The sequence below is a fragment of the Alligator mississippiensis genome, chromosome 3 (genome assembly GCF_030867095.1).
Source record: "Alligator mississippiensis isolate rAllMis1 chromosome 3, rAllMis1, whole genome shotgun sequence".
Taxonomy (NCBI): domain Eukaryota; kingdom Metazoa; phylum Chordata; order Crocodylia; family Alligatoridae; genus Alligator; species Alligator mississippiensis.
The window spans coordinates 288770762-288793669 of NC_081826.1; the positions used below are offsets into that span (position 1 = coordinate 288770762).

General features: G+C 43.1%; 1 protein-coding gene across 1 annotated transcript in view; it reads left to right on the forward strand.

The window, feature by feature from the left end:
* The window catches only part of MYO5B (myosin VB), a 404810-nt gene that overhangs the window by 328388 nt on the left and 53514 nt on the right, over positions 1–22908 (forward strand). The window contains exons 23-27 of the mRNA XM_014593958.3: positions 6647–6731; positions 8588–8733; positions 9862–9981; positions 11227–11370; positions 18026–18091. Coding sequence (XP_014449444.1) covers positions 6647–6731; positions 8588–8733; positions 9862–9981; positions 11227–11370; positions 18026–18091 — 561 coding nt within the window. The remainder of the gene's footprint in view (positions 1–6646; positions 6732–8587; positions 8734–9861; positions 9982–11226; positions 11371–18025; positions 18092–22908) is intronic.

A 22908-nucleotide genomic window follows, 5' to 3' on the forward strand; every position in this document is an offset into this window, starting at 1 on the left:
TGAAGTAGAAGTGACTTTTATTCCAGAACCTTTATTCTACTCTGGAGCCACACTTCTTCTGCAATGGGGCACCTACACATGGGTCTCTTCAGGAATAACATACTTTGCAGGGGCTGTTCTGGTTCATTTCCCTAGATAAGCATGTCCTTCAGCCTGGAGTTTTGATGGTTTGCTGTGAGAGCCAAATACTGGAATTATTTAAGTACACAGACAAAGTTTTGCAATTAAACCCACTAAATCTTTCTGCGTATCTTTCCAAAGGATAGTTAGTATGTACACACTTGATTTATTATATCTGCCTTATTTGTCGAAGCAATGCCAGTAGCAGTAGTTACTGTTTTGTCTGCTCCTCTATGGCTGTTTTATGCACTGGACATGTGTGAAAGGAATTAATAGATTCATTTGCTCAGTAGCAGAACTGATGGAGTGACCGAGTGTGTGCAAAAACAGCAGCCACAGCTGGCCATCTTACCCCATACGCTACCTCTGCCCAGGGTATGGAGCTGCCCTGTTGTTATGCCTCTGCATTTGCTTGCTAAACAACCACATTTAATTTTAAATGCTTGCCAAAAGTGACTTCCTCGATTCATGGCAGGACAAGTCCTCAGTCACAGGACACTTTCATGGAAGTGATACAACTGAGGGAAAAATCAGTTTTCTCTTTTCTTTGCAATTCTTTTAGGAGAATTTAGAAGATAAGGATGGTGAGAAATGGCACTTGAGCGGCAGAAAGTCATGGCTTTACCTTGGTGTAGGTTGTAGCCACGTTGGTCTAAGGACATAGGCAGGCAAGGTTCTTTGGGTAAGTCTGGTATCTTTTATTAGACCAACTCAAGTAGTTCCAACTATTTGAGTTGGTCTTGTAAAAGATACCAGATTTACCCAAAGAACCATGTCTACCCATGGCTTTACCTTGCTACGTAAATAATGATGGCAGGAGAAATATTCGATGCTTTAGGGCAACAAATGACCCAGTTTCAAAGAACAGCTCTCATGGCCTCCTGCACTAAATGGTGTGCCATGCTCTCTCCATCACCACCTTCTCAGGTCAAAAATTAGCTTTCAATAGCAAACTCCAGTTTGCTGTCAAACGGCAAGTAGGGAGCTCTCCTAGGTCTGGAGCTTTTCTGTTGAAGATTGTCCACCCTGAGGAGTTTACAGTAAAACACAAGCATGATTCCAGTGATATGATTATTGGCATTGCTGCAGAAAGAAGTAGAGCTGGAGTTTTGTGAAATAAGAAAGTTTAGATAGCTATAAGTATGTTACTAAATACCACATGAAAACTGTCAGTGGAAAGCTGTCAAAAGGTAAAACAAATGTCCAAAACCTGCAAAATGTCTTGGTCAGTTTTTATGTCAAGTGTGCTAACAACAAAATGAACATTTTTCTTCAAATTTAAAATCAAATTTTGACAGATTTTTCACCTGCCCCTGTAATCGTCTAACGTGCAAGAAGTGTTTTGAAACACGGCTTGTGTCTTTTGAAGTGCTTTGTGATCCAGGGGAGGAAAGTGCTATGCAAAAATGAACTGTTGTGGTTAGTGTAGTAGGGCTTTGATAGCTGTTAATTGTTAGGCAGACATCCTCAGTGGTCTGGAGATCCAGTTTCTTCGAGCTCAGCATCAAACAGAAGTGCATGCCATCTGGTCACCATAGGAGGCTCTGGCGAGGAGAGTTATTGAGAATTTCCCCACTGCTGATTTAGCAATGGGTGCCCTGGCTCCGTTTGGTGTCACTGTGGTGAGCAGGATAGGAATGCGCACTCTATAGATTTTAGCAGGCACTTTTTACCAGTTGAATTTAAATTGACTGTTTCCATTTAACTTTTTGGACTTGAACATGTCTGCAGCTGCCACAAATCCATTTTAATTGCAATGTTGTCAGTAAAGAATCTACCCTCAGAGAGAGCTTCACTTCCTAAACCTACTGTATACAAAAAATGATGGACTAAATACAGACATTATTTATGGCACGTTATAACCTGCCTGCCATCTGATAACCCCAGGTAACCTGTCTGCATTTTACCAGCTATGTTCTTCTATCACCAGTTCAGCATTTCCCCTTCTCCTGCACCTGTCTCCCACCTGTTGTCTCCCATTCCCTCTGATCCTCACTGCTGTGCATTTGCATCTTCACAGACCTGCATTTTGGCTTCTATTCTACCCAGGAGAGCACGCAGTTCACTAGCAGACTCTAGATGCCTAAAAAATGATATTTGTGCCCACAAGCTTTCAGAGAACAATTTTTCCAACTATATTGTGGTCTAATAAAAGATACCACATCTGCCCAAAGAACCTTGTCTGCCTATATGCTCAGGTTTGTTCTTTCACTTTTTCTCTTAGTTTGTCTTCCTTCAATCAACATAGTTTATCTGACTGACTTAATTTTCAGACTCCAGCAGGAGAGTGCAGTGTGGGTCCGATGAACTATTCTGAATGGATTTTAGCAAATAACCTACCTGTTCTGCGAGCTACCTAGCTGGAGTTTTTAGAACATCCTAACTGGTTACTCCCCCCAGCCTTAGTGCCAGACTTTCCAAAGTACCTAGTACCCATAACTGAAGCCAGATAGTGTTGAAGTGTCATTTTAGACAACCAAGTAAGGACTTGATCTCAAAAATGCTTGGCCTTCAATACCTAGCCTGCAAATATTTTAGATCTCAAGGAGAGCTGCTTGGTGCTGAGCACTTTCAGAAACTCCAGACACTTCATTTAAGCACCAAAGTGGGTGCCGAGCTCTTTTTGAAATCTGGGTCTCGCTTTCTCCCAAGGAAAGCTCAGCTATAGATAGAAATCTCAAACCATAGAGGAATTTTGAAGCATTGCTTCAATGTAACTGGCTCCATTTCTCTGTTCCCGCATTAAATGGGCCATTTCTGTTCTCATTAGGATTCTCTGAAATGTGAATGTGAAGTTCTAGTTTTTCTCTTTCATAGGGAAACAAGAAACCAATAAACAAAACCCATTAGCTTTGAGAGAATAAAAAGCTTTCATTTGGGCCTGGAGTTTATAGAGGATAAAGGATATGTCTTTAGCAAGGAGCCATTTATTGTGCCAGCTCATCTCTATGCCATACTTTTTCTTCCCTTCAAACAAAAGTAAGAGATTTCTCAGCCTCGGGCTTCTCAGTCCTCTCCTCCTTTTCCAGATTATGAGAGATTGCTATATAAAGAGCACATTGTATTATAGCATTTGGGGAATATTCATGCGCGCACACACACACATGCACATGCACACACGCTTTAGATTTACCTTGCTGATGCAATATAAACACATTTTCCCAAGTTGCCTGTAGTTCTGCAGGGTGCAGAGAGTAAGTTTTCTTTACTCCACTTCTGTCTAGTCCACAGCAGTATTCACAATGTAAACATAATTCACGCAAAGGTATAGCTGATTGCTCCATGGGGATGACTCGTTCAGTTATAGTTTTATAGCTAAATGATTGTAAAAGAGCAGAAGTGATTTTCTGAGTTACTGTGCTCAAGTTGCCATGGTGCACAGCAGAAATGAGTTGTGAGTACATTTTGAATCTTCTCTATTTTCACCTCCACTAGCCATTGTTTTTTCCATGTGAATTTTTTGCTAAAATACCTTGGTTTATTCTACCTTCTCAGAAGACTAACTAGAGAAGCATGAACACTCTTAAATTAGATGATTGTATTTTAGTTACAGTTAGGCTGTGTTATGCTTTCTTGCTTAGTGAAAAACCCTTCATAGCATGGAGTTGTTTTTTTCCAGATGCTTTGAGATCCATGTATTGTTCCCTGCAAGACATTTCTAAATTTTGGCATTCGTATTATGTGATGCAACTGCATAAACCTCAAGAGTAACATCACATCAGCATGCTGCGCATTGAGTTGTGCTTTCATCCCTGGTAGCAGCAGCAGAATTTTCTGCTTAAATGGAGCAGTATGTCACACATTTATGTACAACAACTTTCTGTTTTGACTTGTCTAAACTAATGTTGGCATATACATTAATGAGCAAGGCTGAGTGAGTTTACTGAGTGGCTGCCAGCTTCACTGTAGGAGCAGTGTCATCCTATGTGACATTCAGTTTTACTCTGCTTCATGCTTTTACATAGCATCTCTTATGACTACCATGTTTAGCACTGGTTTTTAGTATTCAGGCAGTGTGACCATTAACTGTCAGTCATGACTGTTAGTGACGAGTATTAATACTTAAAATGTGTTATCATCTATTTATATTACAGTAGTTTGGAGAGTCCTGTCTTGTTGGGCTGCATGCTGTAAAAAATGCAGAGTCCTCACTCCAAAGTTTTTTATAATCCTAATATGAGATGCACAAAGGACATATAGCAAACATACCATTTCAGAGTTACAGCCAGGTTAACATATTTAGTATTTAGCTTGTTAAAGCACTTGGATACTCTGGTGATGAGCACAGCAAGACTGCCACAACAGATGCATTGCTTGGAAAATTTAAAGGATCTCCCTAACAGTCCTTCCACATGGCTCAAATGCTTTGTCTGTCTCTCTCTTTGCTATGTCTCTAAACTCCTTTATTAACTGGGAAGCATGTTGAGATCCTCTTGTGGCTGGAAACATGCCTCCATGGACAGTTGATGTCCAGCCCTCGCCATCATTGTGGTTTACGTATTGCAGATTCTTTTTTTGAATGCTCAGAATGATGTTGCTGTTGTCTCCTCTGTACTTCCCTTCTGGCTTTTTTCCTTTTGTAATCCTTTCTTAGTGGCAGCATTTATACTTGGTCCACCCCCTGTCCACCCTCCCATCCTCATGTCATCTTGTTCTCTTATTTTCTTGTCAAAGTTCCATCCTTGTAAAAGTACATGGACAATACCATGCATCTGGCCAAGAGGTTTGCTTCCTCTATAGGAAGGTGGCACTGTGGACAAGACAAGCAAAATTAGCAGCAGTGTTTTTAAGGCAAACGTGTAGTTCTTTTAAAATATGAAAATGGACTTTTTTGTATTTGGACAGCCTTATCCAGTGGATCCCAGTGAACAGCTTGTGTTGTGTTTGCATTCAGTGAAACAGCTCTATTTTTGTCAAGTTTAGTTTTTTGCAGTCGTGGGAAAAGTTTATGAAAAATGTAACTAGTTAAAGTTAAAAGTTAGCAGCCTTTAAAATTAAGTTAAAAGTTAAATATTTCCACTTGCAACTAGTTAAATGGTAAGTTAAAAAGAGAGTAACTAGTTAAAAGTTAAGTTAATTCGAGAAATGTGTGAAACATGGTGAATTGCCTCTTAGCATCGTTTTTCATTTTCAAATGCAATGAATGGGTTTCTTTTTCATAAGCCCACAGAAGCGCACTAATTTACTAGGCACTCACTCTGCTTTACCTGAAAACAAAGTTATACTTGTCATACAGTTTTCAGAATACCAATTTACCAATACCTATGTAATGTTAGATCCTTCTCACCCTCTCCATGCGAAGTACTTTGTAAAAGTCAATGCATCATATAGGTACACCAGAATAACAGAAAGGAGATATTCATAGCCAGGTGACAAATGAAAGCTGTTTCCACAGAAAACCTCTGTAGCTACAATTTTTGTTGCTCAAAAGGTAACAAAAGGGTATGAAATGCATCTGAATTAGAAATAATGAAAGTGTGTGAAAATCAAAATTAGACTGAAATGAGAAAATCCGTTTAAATGAGAAAAAGAAGGTTCAGTTGCATAGCAGAAACTGTTTAAACCTGCTTATTGAACTTCACCAAAAGCTGCATTTCAAAATTTACATCTGACGATTTTCCTCTTCTGTCTGCAAAACTAAGCCCCCACTACTGAACAATTGCTCTACATGGGCAGATGAGGGAATGCTTGTGTTATACCGGATGAATAGTTTTTTCATGGTGGGTGACATCTCAGATACGTTTGTCACAGATGAGAAGTAATGCTCAACTTGGGCTCTGGGCTGCTGGTTCTGATCTTCATTAAAATTTTAAAAAGTCATTATCTGCTTTACCCTCACTACTTGCTCCCACTCTAACTGGGATCAGTGTCTCTGCTTGCTTGTGCTTGTTCCCTCTCCTGCAGCCAACTGGCTGCCCTGTTCACTTCTGCAAATGCACAGAAAATGCCAGCATGAACTAAGGAGCTCTGGGACTTATAGTTCTTAAGAGACTAGGAAGGCACGCTACTTTCTGTCTCTCAAACAAGAAGTCCTAGCGTTTCAATAAAGAAATATTGTTCCACGTAAGTCCTAGAGAGTGGCTGTGTGAGTGGGGAAAAACTCTGGGAAAGCCGGATTTCTTTCTTTCCTTTTTTTTTTTAACTTATACTTTTAAAAAGTTAGTTAACCCTTTATTTAACTAGTTAAAGTTAAAAGTTGACAGCTGAAAAATTTAACTAGTTAAAGTTAAAAGTTAACTAGTTAAGAAGTTAAAGAAATGGCTTATTAACTAGTTAATTCCCATGTCTGGTTTTTTGGGACAGTTTACTTAGAGGAGAAAAACATACTTCAGTTGCGGTTGAATCCCTCTTTCGATTCACGCTTCTGGATTGGTTCGAATTGCTTCCAGAGCCCAGCGAGAGAAACTGGTTTCATTTAGGATGGGGGGGAGCTCCAGCCAGGTGAAACGTAATCCCCCTGGAGGGAGGTTGACCGGGAGGTGGCCTGCGTTACAGGACGTAATGCTTTACCGTGTTCCTTTCCTAGCGTGTATCAGACCTAGAAGAGGAGAATGCTCTTTTGAAACAGGAAAAAGAGGAGCTTAACAACAGAGTCCTGTGTCAATCTGAAGGTAAGAAAAAAGGGTTTATGGATTCATAACACTTTCAGTAACCCAGGGGTTTAACCATGCTTCCTACAACTTGTTTCTCCTTTGTGCCTCAGGAATGGCTCCTATCCTGATATGTGCTAATTTTCCAGCGTACTACCCCTTCTTCCCCCTTGCCAGTGTTTGTTGTTCTGTTCTTTCTGTCCTACTGCAGGATAACAAAACAGGAACCTGATTTAATCTGTGAGGGATTAAGCAGAGAATATCGTACCTGAAGGATTTTCCATTCAGTTGCATTGCAGGGGTGAAGGGGGGAGAGGGCGGGGAGCAGGGGACAGCTCTCTAATGCCGACAGGTAGAACAGGGTACTAGAAACAGATGTTCAAACGCTCTTGTATTTGAACCGCGACGAGGGACTTTTTCTTGCTGTGTCAGGAGCGAGGGAATGACTTCTAGTGCAGAGGCCTTGATGAGAGACCTACAGAGAAAAGTCAGGGGAGTCCCTGGACTCTGAAAGGCCTGTACTCCCTCGTGGATGCCTTCTGCCTTTTATCTGACTCTCTTCAGTTTTTATTCTGATACAGGATTTTCTTTATATAGGAATTGCGTAATCTGCCTCCTGTGGATGTGGGTCTAATTGACTTGTTGCATTTCGGAAGTGCCCCTCCATATAATAGGTTGAAAACACAAGGACACAGAGCAGACTTGTGAAATATTTGTTGGTTTTAGCTTTGGTGCCTTTGGAGCTCTTGAAAAGCTCTAGCTAGAAGTAGGCATAATACAGACCCAGTGGAAGCCTCCCCGTAGGCTGCTGCCTGTGCACCTGATTGCCAGCTGTCCCAGGACTTACACACCCATGTTTTGAAAACCACACGTTAAGGTTCATATTTAAGTACTCCAAAAGAGGCTTGCTTTTTTTTCTGGTGCTGGGATCCCAGCGGTTTCCACTGGAAGAAATAGATGCGAGTTGCTAAATATTCAGCGGTATTGGCAATCTGTCTGCTTATTCAGACTCCTAGGATACATCTACACGTGCTATTAAGGCAAGGCAATAAGGGGATGCATCATCAGGGCAGCGCGGAGCTTGCAACAGCAGGTAGCTTTCCTGTGCAGCCTCACTGTGCCCTGCAGTACTGGGTTGCACCTGCTGGGCTGCAGAGGCACCGGAGGAGGGCATTAGGATGGGAGCCCGAGCCTGCAGTGGGCAGCCTGCCTCCGCCCTGCATACAGATCTGGGGGGGCATGTGGCTCCCCTGCCCTCCCCCTGGAGCATGAACCGTGGTGGGGAGCGCTGGGGCCCTGCAGCTATGCATTGCGGCCCCAAGCCCCACACATCACCAGTAGCCCCAGCCCTACCCAACTCCCTCCCTATGGAGGCCTCAATCCCCCTGCAACTTACCTGTGGGAGCTGCTCTCCAGGCTGTCAGACCACCCTCCTCCCGCTCCCCCCAGCTCCTTGCAGGCTGGAAATCTGCCAGCCCACAGAGCTCTCTGCGAAACTGTAACATCTGTGGGTTTCTCTGCTAAAATGAGAAATCTGCGTTGTACTCCAGTAAGGAGGGAAGTCCGTGTTTTACTCTGCTTTTCCATGGGAAATGGAAAACCCAGATCCCTGCTTATTACTAGTAGGTAAGGAAGAATCTTCTGTACTTCAAATGGTAGCAGAGGCCTTTTCTCCTAAAAGCAGGAGAGCTGCTCCAAATGGCCATCTCATATAGGAAATTGTCACAAACCAGTTGCAATATAGTCATTTGGCATTAGCTTGGGTTGCTTTGGGAAGTCACTTAACAGATGTGCATTTGCCCATCAGTGCTTTTGCAGTTGCCTACAGGCAATACTTATTGAACCATGATTTTCCATTATGAATATATCTTTTAAAGATGAATTTGCACGCAACACTGTTGAGGAAAATCTGTTGAAGAAGGAGCTAGAAGAGGAAAGATCTCGTTATCAAAACCTTGTGAAGGAATTTTCGAGGCTGGAGCAGAGATATGACAATTTGAGGGATGAGATGACTATTATAAAGGTAATGGAAGAGCCTTTTTAAACTATCTCTGTGCTCCCGTCTTCTAGTCATGATAATGTGGTACAGTTCATCCCACAAAACACTTGGTGACAGTGGCAGTATTACCCAATTGGTTTGTGTTGATGATTCTGCGAGTGAACTTCTGCATTGAAATTAGTGTGGGGAAACTTTTTCAGGGAATGTGTAACTTTCTGTAGTTACTTTAAGTGTTTTTAGATTTATCTTGAAATAATAAGCAAATCTTAGTAGAAATTGTTTCCATTTTCTCCAAGTCAGTGACATGGGCACATCATGGCATTCAGTTCAGTGAAAACCATCTTGGTTTCATAAATATAAAAATGTGAGTGAGTGTTAGATCTGACTGGCTCTGCTGAATTTTTAGTAATAGCTTCTTTGAAAATTAAATATGAATAATTAAAGGATGCTGCCAACTGGTTTGGGGGCCAAACATTTGAAAGAAAACCCAGGGGGAGCTGCAAAAAAAGAATTAAGCTCAACATTCAGATTTTCCTGGTCAAATTTCCCAGGCATCTGGTGTTTAGAAATGCTTTTAAAAATGTTGGATAAATGCAAGAGGTTTGTGGGGGCATCTTTAATTTTGTGTGTTGACTCAACATTGCCCTCTGGTAATGTCAGCACAAGCAGTAGTGCCAAAGAAGACAAAAAGTAACCTCTTAGAAAAGTAAACTTTAATATTAAAAACATAATATTTACTTTTACAACACACTGCTTCATGAGGAGTCCTTGTTTTCAGCACTACATGTCTGCATTGTTTTGTGGAGCATTTTGAGAAGAGCCAATCTTCTATGTGTCCTGTACAATCCTGAGCACAGTACTTTGGCTCATTAAATACTCTGGATGCTACAATACTTTAGTATTGCTTTCTTATTGTATTTTACTTATTGGCTTACAGTTTATTTTTGTTGTTTTTATTTTACAATAATATGAACATAAATATTATCATCACAAAAAATGCCTTGAGTGTACTAGGTATAAAGTATCACACGTGTACCTGATAATTTCCAGAATACCTAACAGACAAGGTCCCCAACTCAAACAGTTTGCCTATCTTGACTACAGTGTCTTTGCGGTAGTATTGATTCACTCACATGATCTCTGTTTCAACAGCAAACCCCAGGGCACAGAAGAAACCCCTCTAATCAGAGCAGTCTCGAGTCTGACTCCAACTACCCGTCATTCTCTACATCTGAGATAGGAGATACAGAGGATGCAATACAACAAGTGGAGGTACTGTAAGTCAGATGAGCTAGGGGGCTCTGTATGTTCCTGAGTACCCAGGAAGGAATAATTTAAGTTTTGGGATCACATTAATGAAAAAGCAGGGGAGTGGAATGGCCTAGGAAATGTGACTAGTGAGAATTGCACTCGTGCTACAGAATCGTAATTGTATGAAAGAGACATTACGAGGCTGCAGGCCTGCAGTGGGCACTGCTCCAGCGCACACATCCTAGCAAGTATTTATGGATATAAACACCGACCATTAGCTATTGTTATGGTTCTCTATTAATTATTCTGCTGGTTATGTCATGTTTATGTAGCAACTTTCATCTGGAGGGATACCCAAAATATGTTACAAACCTCCTAAATTACATCTTTTTTCCAGTTAGTTTTACACATACTTTTCCAACCAATGTACGCTCTGAAGTCAACTGTAGGAAATTAGCTTATTGTCTAATGTACTTGGGGAAGGGGAGAGTATATTTTGGCTTATGTTTGCTACCAGAGGCAGAGGCCAGTAATATAAATACTTCAGATTTAAGATGGAGTCTAAAATACAGGAGCTACAAAGGTAGAGTGCATTCCTGAGAGGCTGCAGCCTGTTATAGAGTTGGTCTGTGACCCTGAAGAAGTCTTCTCTGCCCCAGCTTCCATTTCTGTGGACTTTCTCACCTGGACGTTATGAGGCTTCTCTAACGTGTATAAGGAGTTCTGAGGAATCTCCTATCTGATTGCAATGGATTGGTATCTTTGGGCAATATGAAAAATCAGTATTGGTTGAATTTTAGAATTAAAAGTCTAGGTATAACTTATCAAAGACTAATAAATAAATTAATAACGGATGCCCTAAGCCTGTTACAGACATTAGTATAACATATAGATGGTTTTAGGTAACTCTGTAAAAGGTGTCATAAATGGCTGTTATCTATGGCTATAAGAAGTCTATTGATCTGCTGGCTATGTATAGGAATATTTATAGGCTGATTTGAGTAATTAACACTATTAGCCACTTAGTGTTCCTTTATAACCTGTGTGTCACTAGAATTTAATATAATGTGCAACACAAATGTTAATATTGATTTTTAAAAGGTATGTAAACTTTTAAAAACTCTCACATTAAGCAAGTGTTTGGGGGTGATGCAAACATATAATGGCACACATCCCACACATTTCAACTAGGAGTGGAATATTTGGCAAAGCCTTTGGGCTGCTACAATTTTTCATTTCTTTCTTTTCCTCTTTCCTCTTTCATAGGAGGTCGGTATCGAGAAAGCAGCCATGGACATGACTGTCTTCCTGAAACTACAAAAGCGAGTGAGGGAGCTTGAACAGGAGAGAAAGAAGTTGCAAGCCCAGCTGGAGAAGAGAGAGAAAGAGAAAGAAAACAAAAGTTCCCAGGTAAAAGAGGCCCTTCTGTTAATATTAATGTCACATCCATAATTGGCTTTCTTTGAGTGCCTTAGGGCACACCGTATGAGAATTAAGATTTAGGAGTATGGGGATCAAGTTAAAAAAGGGCAAATTCATCCTGGAAATAAGAAAAAAATCTCTTTGGCAGTTAAAGACAATCATAGCACAATGGTGTTGTATGATGAGCTAGTTACAACAAACTCAGCAGAAGCACTTGAATTTTAAAAAATTGCCATATTGATGATGTGTAGTTATGGGAAACTACTGGGTGACCCAGAGCAACTTTTCCACCCCTGACTTGCATGATTCTTTAACAATATTTGATGTTCTGGCCTTTCACAGTCCAAGATCCTGAAGGGCATGATAAAGTATATACTCAGAAAGCACTACTGCTGTACCAACCCTTATTGTAGACTTCTGGGCTTGAAGCTAGGTAGCTATATCCATGGTGGAATGTAGTATTTATGCAGGCTGCATTCTGCACCTGTAGAGAGTAGAGGTACACTGATACATTGGTCCATACCATATCGGCACCAGTAAAAGGAAAATTGACATGATCAGCAGTCAGCTGTTTTTGGCTGATGTGGCCAATAATGTCGCTGGTAAATGCCACGTGCACACCAGCATCCAGCTGGTAAGTCGGCCAGCATCCGGCTGGTAAGTCTGTTGTGGGGGGGATGCAGATTGAGGTCCCTGCAGTGAGGGAAGGAGTGGGGCAGGGGCAGGCACTGCCCAGCTGGGGAGGGGTACAGGATGGACCTGTGGGCAGTTCATCCAGGGGGCACAGGGAGGTGAAGGGTGGCTCCTCAAGGGGGATGGGGGGACTACAGTGAATTTTGGGGTGGTTGTAGCCCACTCCATAGCCCCCCCCCCTCCCAACACCACCCACCCTGAACACAGCCCCAGCCCAACTCCCCTGCTAGGAAGAGCCCAGCCCACAGCAGCAGCCCACCATCACCCTGCACACAGATCTGGGGAGCATGTGTCCCCCATGTCTCCCCCAGGGGTGCACACAGCAGCAGGAGCTGCCCCCCTCCCAGTGCCCCCTAGACGAGACTCTCGCAGCTCAGTCCCTTGCTCCACCCTGCCTCGGCTAGGCAGTGCCTACCCCTGTCCCAGCCCCTGCTCCTCTCTCTCCCTCACTGCGGGGGCCTCAATATGCCCCCCCATGCCCCTTTCCTCCCTGCCCTGCCCCTTCCCCCCAACAGACTTACCAGCTGGATACTGTTCTCCAAGCTGCCAGGCTGCATATTGTCAATCGGATCCGTATCAGCCAATGTGACTCATTAATAATTGGCCATCAGTACAGCCCAAAATATCTTTATCAGTGCACCCCTAGTAGAGAGTACAAGGGTGAGGAAATCGATGTTTTACCCAACAGCATCTGGGCAAGCCCCATTCTTATAAAATATTACTACTGTTAGTATGTGGTTTGAGACCTCATCAAACAGAGGTATGCACCCTAGGGCACAGTGCTTGGTTAATCTATCTTGGCAGGTAAAAACCTGAATTAACTCTGACAGGATGAAAAAGTCAATGGTTCAGATCAGTCAAAGAATTTAGATCACCTGTCTATCTTATAGATATCATGGGTACTTATGGCCACTTCGCCTGTGACACCTGTGTTTTCCAGTCGTAAGTATATTAGTGGACACCAAGCCCTTGTGAAGAAGGGTGTTGACTCTGCTTTAGAAATGAGGAGTGAGTGCATGGGCAGATCATTGCACACCCGTGTGCAAGTTGTACCAGTTCTGTAACTTGTTATAAATTATGATATCCACAGATGGGCAGTTTAGGATAACTGAGACTAGGCTGCTGTTACAGTACCTCACCATTAGCTGGCATGGATCTAGTGAATAGCTTATTTTCCTTGAGGGAGAGACTACCCTGGAAACTACTGTGGGCAGACACCACCTATGCTGGTATAATTTGTCCGGGTAGGGTTATTACCCCTGAAAGAATCAGAGTAATCTATGCCATCTTGGGTGAATTGCCCCAGTTTAGCAGGTTGTGTTATTTGTCTGCTATGGTCTTAGACCAGTGGAATGATGTTGACATAGTGTCTGTCCAGGACCTGAGGCACAGGGACAGGAATTCAACTTGTTCCCCCAGCTTAAGAGCTAGCAGCCTCCTCATCTTTCATCTCTAGAGCATGGTGTTGAGACCAGTCAGGTACCAACCTTCCCCCACCCAGCTCATGGCTCACCTTGGACTTGCATTTCCCTGAGATACCACAGTAGGACATAAAAAGTTAGTTTTGGAGAAATTGAGAATTATCAGAATGAAAAAGCAGAATTTTCACCACATCCATGAGCTGCTTTAAATGTCATCTCATCAAACTCCCTGCAAAGGACTTCAGTGCTGCCTCTGGCAAAATAAGCAAAAAGGAGAAAAGCTCTTTGCTTAGTTTCCTATGATCAGGGTGTAACTTAGATATTCAAAGGGACAAATACCCAGAGAGCTGTCGGGTCTCCTAGAACCCGTAAGTGCTTCTACCATGGGGTCCATTAATTTCTTTTCTGAATGTAAAGTTCTGACAAAACAGTTCATTCTCTCTAAATATATACATCACTCTGTTGTCCATTCATGTTGCAGAATTTCAAATAAAAAAATAATAATTGTTTCTTTATTCTATTTGCCACCCTCTTCCAGATAAGCAATGGCATGGAAATCAATGAACTGTAAAATCAATTTATAAATGGTTTATCCCACCGCAGGGAAAATTGACCCTGCAGTGATTGTTGCATGTGCTGTAATGAATCCAAGATACCATTGATCCCGCTTACTAACCCTGTGGGAAATTTAAACTGTGTATTCAGTTTTGATATCCAAAACCAGCAAGTGAAAAGGCAGCCTGCGCTTCAGAAGGCACTATTCTTTACAGCACTGTCTGTTGGTAGTGGCAGGGTTATTGCATGCAGGAGACTAAAATGTTGTGTGTGGTGTTGTTCATATGGGTCAGCACTTCCATTGTGGATGCCTAAGGCCAGGTGCCTCAGTGCATCTGAAACTGGAAGAAAATGACTTGATTTTTCAGAGGTGCCAAATGCCCTTCATTTCTCTTGTGTTCAATGTTCAGAACATTTGTTTGCATGCAGATTTAGGTATCTGACTTTTTTTTTTTTAGGAATGAAAGGGAGCATTCGCAAGGGAGGAGGCACATAACAGCCTTAGAACGCAGGCTTGTGTCCTGAACAGGCTGTTAGAGAAATCCCTAGCCCTCACTCTCAGTATCGAATTCTTAGCATGGAGGCCTTTACCAGTTGTAAGGCAATAACTGCAAAACAAGGGCACAGTCAGCCTTTTTCCTCCCACATTGTTGTGCAGAATTTATGAGCTGCTTTACAGAATGAATCCTCTTCCCATGTTTTCGGCCTTATCATAATTGTAATTTAAAAGTCAGAAATACCGATCACTGATTGCTTAAGGGGAGACGGCCATTTGTCCTAATTGGAACAGGAAAGAGCTCTGCTGTCATGAATACCAGCAGCATAACTGTTGACAGTGTTGATTTTTAATAGCAGCCTGAGTGTTTCTTCTTGCTCCAACTCTGAGTCCTCTTGACTCTGATAGGTGGTGGTGACTTTTCAAAATTATAGTGACACATGCCATGAACAAATTATGCCTGTAACAGTACAGAGAGCAGCTAAGTAGAATAAATACTGCATGCTACCATGCACACCATTTGGCAACAGCAGCTCTATCCGATATGCCAAGATGTTAAGGTTGATTTGTAGTTTCATAATTCAGAATTAATTTTACCGACTCTTAATACATGCATTACATATCTATTCCATTTATTTTTCTTAAGTGGGAAATCCATGTGCCAGTTGACAAATGCAGTAATAGTCAACTAAATTGGCATCAATAATTGATAATTCTCTTCAGCCGTATCTTGTTTTTAGCTTCAATAAAATTATCCCCTACCTTGTAATTGCATGTAGTTTATCAGCTGGGACCCACCCATTTGGTTCTAAGAAATAATCCCTCTTTGTGAATTTAGACAAAGCTTATAAAAGCAGAGATGTGGCCAGCGTGTCATAGAATATTGCTCTAAAGTAGTTTTAACTCTCCTGAATATCTAGTCTGTCTCTTCTGAAGATGAGCCAAACTCATGTCTTTTCCCATTGATCTATCTATAAACTTTAAGTAGGTTCATATGAAAATGGCCTGCACCTGGTAATTCATGGTTTTGTCCATTTCTGATCATATTTCCAAGGTTAGTGTCTTCAAACTTTACCCCCATGCAGGGAAGGGCTGCTCTAGGACACTAGATCAGTTTTCAGGATGAAACTGCTATGATTTGAGTTAAGCTTATGTGTTCCTCACTGCCCAGCAAAAGAGAGTGTTAAAAGTAGCATTTTTGCCACTGTCACCTACTACTTACAACACTTTTGCATATACATTTGAACTCCAAGGGAGCCCTCTAGATGTTTACCACTAGGAACTCTGTCTTTCCATCCTAGTCTAGGTAGCAGGCGGCTCATGAATGCTGTGATGCTGGGGTGCATGGAGCATCTCACAGAAGCGTGGGGGGCTCTCCAGCGTGCTCGGCAGCACACCTGGAAGTGGACCAGAAGCACTTCTGGTCCACTTCTGGGTCTGCCGGGGAGCACGCAAGAGACCCCGCCCCCGCACCCCTCTGACTCGGTGACTGGTGCCTCCTGGGTCTGGGGGGGGGTACCTGGGGTCCCCCCCTGTGGCCAATCACTGAGCTGGGGGGCTGTGGGGAGGGGCCCCCCCCCGCATGCTCGGTGGCAGACCCAGAAGTGGACTTATGATCCACTTCTGGGTTTGCCGCCAAGCACGCAAGGGGTTGTGCCGTTGGACTCTCCATGCACCCCAGCATCGCGGCATTCATGAGCCGTGCCTGGTACCTCAAGGTATGTAGAAAAAACGTGTAAAGCTGTGTCTATGGCCGAATCACTGACTCTCCAAATCAGCATTGAATCTTCAGATTCAGTTGAATTGAATCGGGGGACAGTGATCCAAATCAACAAATCGAATTACTGTCCCTGATTTGGGCTGAATCCAAATCGAATTCAGCCTGTTTCGTACACTCCTACTGGCCACCATTGGTTGTACTTGACCCTCCATGACACATCTCTGGCCTTTGCACAGAGTTGAATCATGCACTTTTATTAGGGTGACCATACATCTAGGATTGTCTGGGACAGTCCTGGACTTCAGAAGCTGTCACAGCACCCCGGCAGCTTGGTGTAAATTGAAGCAAAAGTCCTGGATGCAGTTGCTGGAGGCAGAGGCTGCTGCCACCCACGGTGCCCAGCCTGGCTCCTGCTGAGCAGCGACTGGAGGCGGGGGGCAAGGGCAGGCTGGCCAGGGCACCGCTCCTTCTGCCCGGGGTAGTGATCAGGTGGGATGGGGCAGGCTGGGGGGGGCGGGGCTTGGCCTTGCATGTGGCAGCAAGAGGGAGGGGCTACTCCCAGCCAGGTCCAGCTTCTGTGTGTGGGGGGGTGGAGCCTGGCCGCGGGTCTTTTGCACTGTCCCACCCGTCCTTGCCCTGCCATCGAGGCTTCTGGGAGGTGGGGGCAGTGGGGGATGTGCCTATGTGGGTGCAGTGGCAGTGCCCCCCCCCATCCCAGATTCCCTTACCGTCCCAAATTCCCTTAACCGTACTATGGTCACCCAAACTTTTATCCTTTGTATGAGCAACTCCTGCTTTCCTAGGAGGGAAGGAGAGGGAGACAGAGAGAGAGAAAATTGCTTCAAATTAATTACCACTTGTCTTCATAAATTTAAGCCTTCTGGTTCTTTGCTAACTGTAGAAGAGTGAATTACCACTCAGTATGTACTCTTCCCTCATGCTGGAAAGGCAAAGAGAGTGGTTACCAATAAAGTTTGGACAGTACTGAGTTGAGAACTGCTGTACAGTAACACACAAATGTTGAAAGGAAACATTAAATCCCATTTGCTTTGTGTTTTCCAATATAAAGTAAGGCCGTTAAATCGGTTTGCTTCAGGCCCTTGGTTTATTAGTGACCCCATGTACCGTGTCATTTGGCAGAGGTGTGCAGGGAAAGGGCAGTACGCTGTAATTGTTGCAGCAGGTTATGGTTTCACGGGCGACTAAAACATTCTGAGCTATGAGAATTGTTTTGTTTCGAGCAAGACTTGTGCTGCAGTGGATTTATGGAAAGGTGTTTTATCTCCTTCCTTAGCACCAAAGTTTTGGTGAGGAAAATGCCGAAGGAAGTGGGAGTGAATTCCAGTATCAAACTTTAAATTCCAGCATTTCCATTTGAAAGGCATAGTGTTGTTGTTTATCTACCACCCATAAATATGATTGATGCATCAAACAAACAAGAAGGATTCTCACCCTGTGAGGCTTATAGCCTAAATAGATGGCATACAATTGGGGACATGAAAAGTCGCACTTTTTTCCTCTAGTACGTTTCCCCCTATTATGGTCCTGCTTGGCTTTTGAACTTTAGCTAATCTCTGTTGACAATATACTCTTTACTGCAGTTGGCTGACTTTGGCACTATAATGCTGGCTGCCAACAAATATTATAGGTGACCTAGCGCTGCAATCAAAGTCAGATTGTCTGCCTTGGAAAACCAGCCTGTTTATTAGGCTTCTTTAATCCATTTTGAAATACCTGTTTGTCTTTTAATCCATCCAGGTAATTGAAACGAAGAATGAAATGGATTTGGACCGTGATACCGATCTAGCATACAACAGTCTGAAGGTAAAGCATTTTACAATGGGAGATTATTTTCTTGTGTTCTGTGCTCATAACCTTTTGGAGAGCTCAAAAAGCCTAAGTAAATCTATCTGACACTTGTAATAAAGCAAATCCTCTTTCCACTCACTCTGCCCATTAGAGACTGATCTCACTGAGTCCGTTTGAAATCTGGCTGCAGGTTGCTGCCCAGTCCTGGGATGTGCTTTGACTCCAGTGATCAGGAAGAAGGCAAATGTTTCTAACTGGTGTGTCATCTGCTACAGGCCTATAATATAGCCTGTAGCAAGGCTGAGTGACAAGTGCTGGCTTGGCTGAAATGAAGGGAGCCTTTCAGTCACTATGGCTGCGTATAGCTAGCTAGCTAGATAGCTAGATAGATTTTTAAAAGAACATGCTTTACTGGAAGAAGGAGCACGTTACTTCAATGTGGCTCTACAGCATCTGTAAGGATTGGGCACTTCAGCCCCCACTAAAGCACCTGATCTTTATCAACATCAGGTAAGCTGGATTGAAGTAATGTGCTGCCTGTCCTGGGCATATGTGAAGCTCAGCACAGGAATGTGCTGAGTTTAAAGTAAAGCACCATTTTAGTTGTTGGGGGTTCATCTGCAGTTACCCTACGTGCCTCCTGGCATGACTCTGCTCTTCCACTTTGGAAGATCCTCAGGTTTACACTGGCTTCTAAATATGCAGTCCTAGGAGTAACTTGTTCAGCAGCAATTGTGAATCCATGAGGGTACAGTGGTGCTTTCTCTCTCGCCACCATCACCCGCTGCAGTGTGATCTGGGTTTAACTCCAAACTCCAGCTCTCTCACTTTCTTGTATTCCTGAGGCCCCATTATACTATTGCCTTTCAATGGTAGCATTGATATCAGCTGTGATGTGAGTCCCTTGGCAGCGGATTTGGTCCACGCCACATTCCCTGACCCTTTCTTTTGCCTCTCTGCTAAGCCCAGGACTTCCACTGAAGAAGTTAGCCCATGCACTTGCTCTCACTCTGTGCACCTCTGACATGCAAGTCAGACAGTATAAAAAGCTTCAAGCAGTTCCTCATCCATATGCCCTGGTCACATGTTCGTGAACAGTTTAAACCAGGGGTGCTAATCCTTGGCCTGTGGGCCAGAACTGGCCTGCAGAGCCACACGTCATCTGGACCTTGGGGCTCACCACAGGTCAAAAAATTTGGCAGCAGGGGAGCAGCGGTAGCATTAATTAGCACTCCCTTGCTGTCAGGATTCTGGGGGGAGCCCTGCATACCAGATAATTTGGGCTTAGGCACTAGATCATAGCCCTAGGCCAGCGAGGGGGCAGATCTGGGTATGCGGGGCTGGATCTAGCACATAGATTGACCCTGGACCACTCATCTGACAAAAGGAGCCAAAAGGATGGGTACCACTGCTTTAAGTCCTCTATGGTATGTAATTGCCAGGTGCGTGCGTATTTAGAGGAACAGCAGGGCCAGGTGGACAAGTTTTACTTTCTGATGGTGATTTTAGATCTAGCAGGAAGGCAGCGCAGAGTCAGTCCCTGTGTCTTCCCAGCTAATGCGGCGCTCTTGTTGCTCTGCTCTGCGCAGGATTCTGAGATGCCCTGCTGTAGTCTTTGTGAGCATGTGTATAACCTGGGCTGGGAGAAGGCCATCACAACTCGCACATGAATGCTGCTGGGCAGAGTAGCTGAATAACTATCGGCATAGATACCTATAGGGTGACGTTAGCAGAAATAAGACTTCCTTTGAAGGGTTCTGGCATTTTTATTTCTTTAGTTCCAAGGGTGCCCTGAGCAAACCTGTCAGGAAACGAGTACGTCTAAGCATGGGAGGGTGCAGCAGCAATTCTTTTTGTCCTCGCCAAGGAATGCGTGAATGAAAACATTTGTGCAGGATTGGTTGGTGTTCAGTGTTCATCATTTAAAGCTGTCTGCTGGCCCGTTTCAGGAAAAACAGGCTTCTCTTCACTGACTGTTAGAGAGAGAGAGATTCCCATTTGTGTTTAGTTTTGCAGGGTTTCCTGTAGAGGAAACTTTTGTGTTTTGGGGCAGTTGCTTATGTGTGACTGCTTCTGCATGCATGCTTGTTTTCCCTGCTAAGTTAGAGAATCCTTGGAGATGTACAAGATGTGCTTTAAAAACATATTTTCTTCTAGTACAGAAATTAATTTGGGATCCTCCTCTTCTATCTGGCTCTTTGAACAAACATGGAAATATACTCAGGAAATCTTAGAAAGGCTTCATTAACTGACTAAGCTGTCAGACAGTAACCTAGATGATGAGAGTACCTGTTTCTACAGTTTGCATCATCTCCCAGGTTAAGGCAGAGAGACAGAAAAGAAATGAAGATCTATGGTCCGTCTCCTCCAAAACACAACTCTCTGGAGTGCTGTTTTCTAGGGCTTTGTCCAGGACAGTTTTCAGTGATTTAGGCAATGGGGCTTCTGTTTCCTTCAGAGATGCTGTTTGTCAGTATTGGTGTGTACAGAAGTTGGTTTTTTTGCCATTTTAAAGTGCTTTATCGCTGTGACTGAACGGAAGTGCACAGCTTTACAGCACTTTAGAAATGGGTGCAATGCTTTAAATTAACCCTTGTTAAATGAGGGGTTGAATTTGAAGCACTGTACTTTTACAGCACTTCAGCAACCTATAGCGCTTTAAATAACTTCTGTATCCTGGTCAAACTTCTGACCAGTGGTGAAGCCCCAGGAGATTGTGGAGCGACCCCTGCCCCCTAGCCTGGAAAGTGCAGGGAGGCTCAGAACCCACTCCAACCCCACCAAACACTACACTTCTCTCATGTTTAAGAGTGAGGTACCTTTATAGTGCTCTAAGTGCTCTAAATTACAGCGTTGTAAACCAGGCACAGAACACTTCTGTATCCACCCTATGTGCCTACCGTGTATCGTTGCTACTTCTCAGAATAGAAGCATGAAAAGAGACCTCAAATCCTGCCCCAGTTTTTCTTACTGGTTAAATGCACATAAAGGAGTTTTTAAGACGTATGAACTATTAGCACAAAATTCTGTTGTGTGAAATGAGTAAGTCATACAATTCAAAGCTGTGTCTGTTTTTCAAATAGCTTTTGGGATCATAAAACTAGCATGAGGTCTCGCACTTACTTTTTGTCACAAGCTCCCTGACACAAGTTGTAATGGGCAACTGTGCAGTTCTGGGTATTCCTAACTGCAGAGTTTTTCCTTTTATAAACCATACTTTTTAAAGCAGCTGTAGTAAATAGTAGTATTATTTTCATAAAGTCTAAAAGAGTTTCTTAGGTTTATTCAAAAGCTAGTGGCAATTGCAACTAATCACAGTTCACTAGAAATTCGAGTGTTTTGGATGTTGGTACTGTGTGATTGCTACTTTTTAAGAGCCCAAACTCATTGTCACCCTCTGCAAGGTAAAAATATGAACTTAAGGCTGCAATTGTCCAGTGCCTCTTTACTTGAGAAAATGGGTCTCTAACTTCATTCTGTCAATGTCTAGGTAAAAGAAGACAAGATCCCCTCTCAGATCTAATCGCTGTCCCAGATTGATTTCTGTTTCTTATTCTACAAGGAAACAAGGAGAGGACCCTTGCTTGAGAACAAGTTACTTAACACCAGCAAAAGTTTGCTTCATTTTATGATCTCATGATTTTATTAATAGCAAACAGTCAAGCTTTAGAACGTAACACCTTCATCACTTACCTGCACTAGTGATGTTTCTGTCTAAAAATTGCTACAGTGCCTGCTGAAAGCAGAGAGCAATAGTTTCATGTGAGATTGCAACAGGATGCACCAACTCCTACAGGCAAAAAGTTTCTTCCCTATAGGGCTGGACTAACAATACCCTGTTCTGAACTGAAAGAGAGAGGGACAGAAATATAGGTCGCTGACATTTTACCCAGCTTTGAGTGTAGTACACAGTTACCTGCCAAAAAAGCTCCATCTGCAATGAAGGCACCATTGTAACTCTATTTGAGTACTTTTCCCCATAGCATCTCTTTGGCAGGTTTTTTCATGACATTCTTTCTCCTTTCAAATGCTTTTCCCTAATAATTCACTTTCAAATATGTAAGGTTTGTCTCCTTATTCTTTCTTTAAGGAAGTGCTGTAATTAGAATCACTTGTCCTGTAGGCCAGCTCGAGGCTTAAAAAGTCTTCAATGTGTAGAGGCAGCTTTTTTTTTCATTAGCTGAAGCTCATGATTAATGCCTGAGGTGTCTGGAACCTGCACATCGATCATTAATATGAAGGAATTTCAGGCATTAGAAAGAATGGGGGAAATTAGCATTATTGTATTATTGGCACAACTTTGTTTAGAATTGGTGCCAAGATTATCCTTTTAGGACCCATTGCTCTGAAACAATCTTGTCCTGACTTGCTTTCATCAAAATAAAGGCAGAGAGGTTGTCTTGCAAATGTAATGCTTCCAAACAGCAAACCTGAAATGGGGGAAGAGCCAGAATCTGCTCTTGTAGAGATACCTGTGCAGCTAACCTACAGGGCAGCAAGAACATCCGTACTTTCTCTTGTGTCCTGCTATACCGCGGCCTGTAAGTGCCATTCTCTTTGTCAGTGATTGCCCAGCCTCTGTGTGCTGGGGATGGCTATCAGGCAGGTTGCAGGAAGGGGGCCCTGGCACCTTTTAGAGTCCAGTGCATTTCCCTTACCCTTTGTAATCTGAGCTTTTGGCCAAGGTAAAACCCAGAAGTCGTGCTCATTTCACTGACTGAGTCTCCTCCTGGTGATGAACACAAATCGGGTATCAGCCTTTAATAGAGTTGATCTGGGACTTTCACTGGGTCACCTATTGCCCTGGGCTTGAATAAATGGCAGTCATTGCT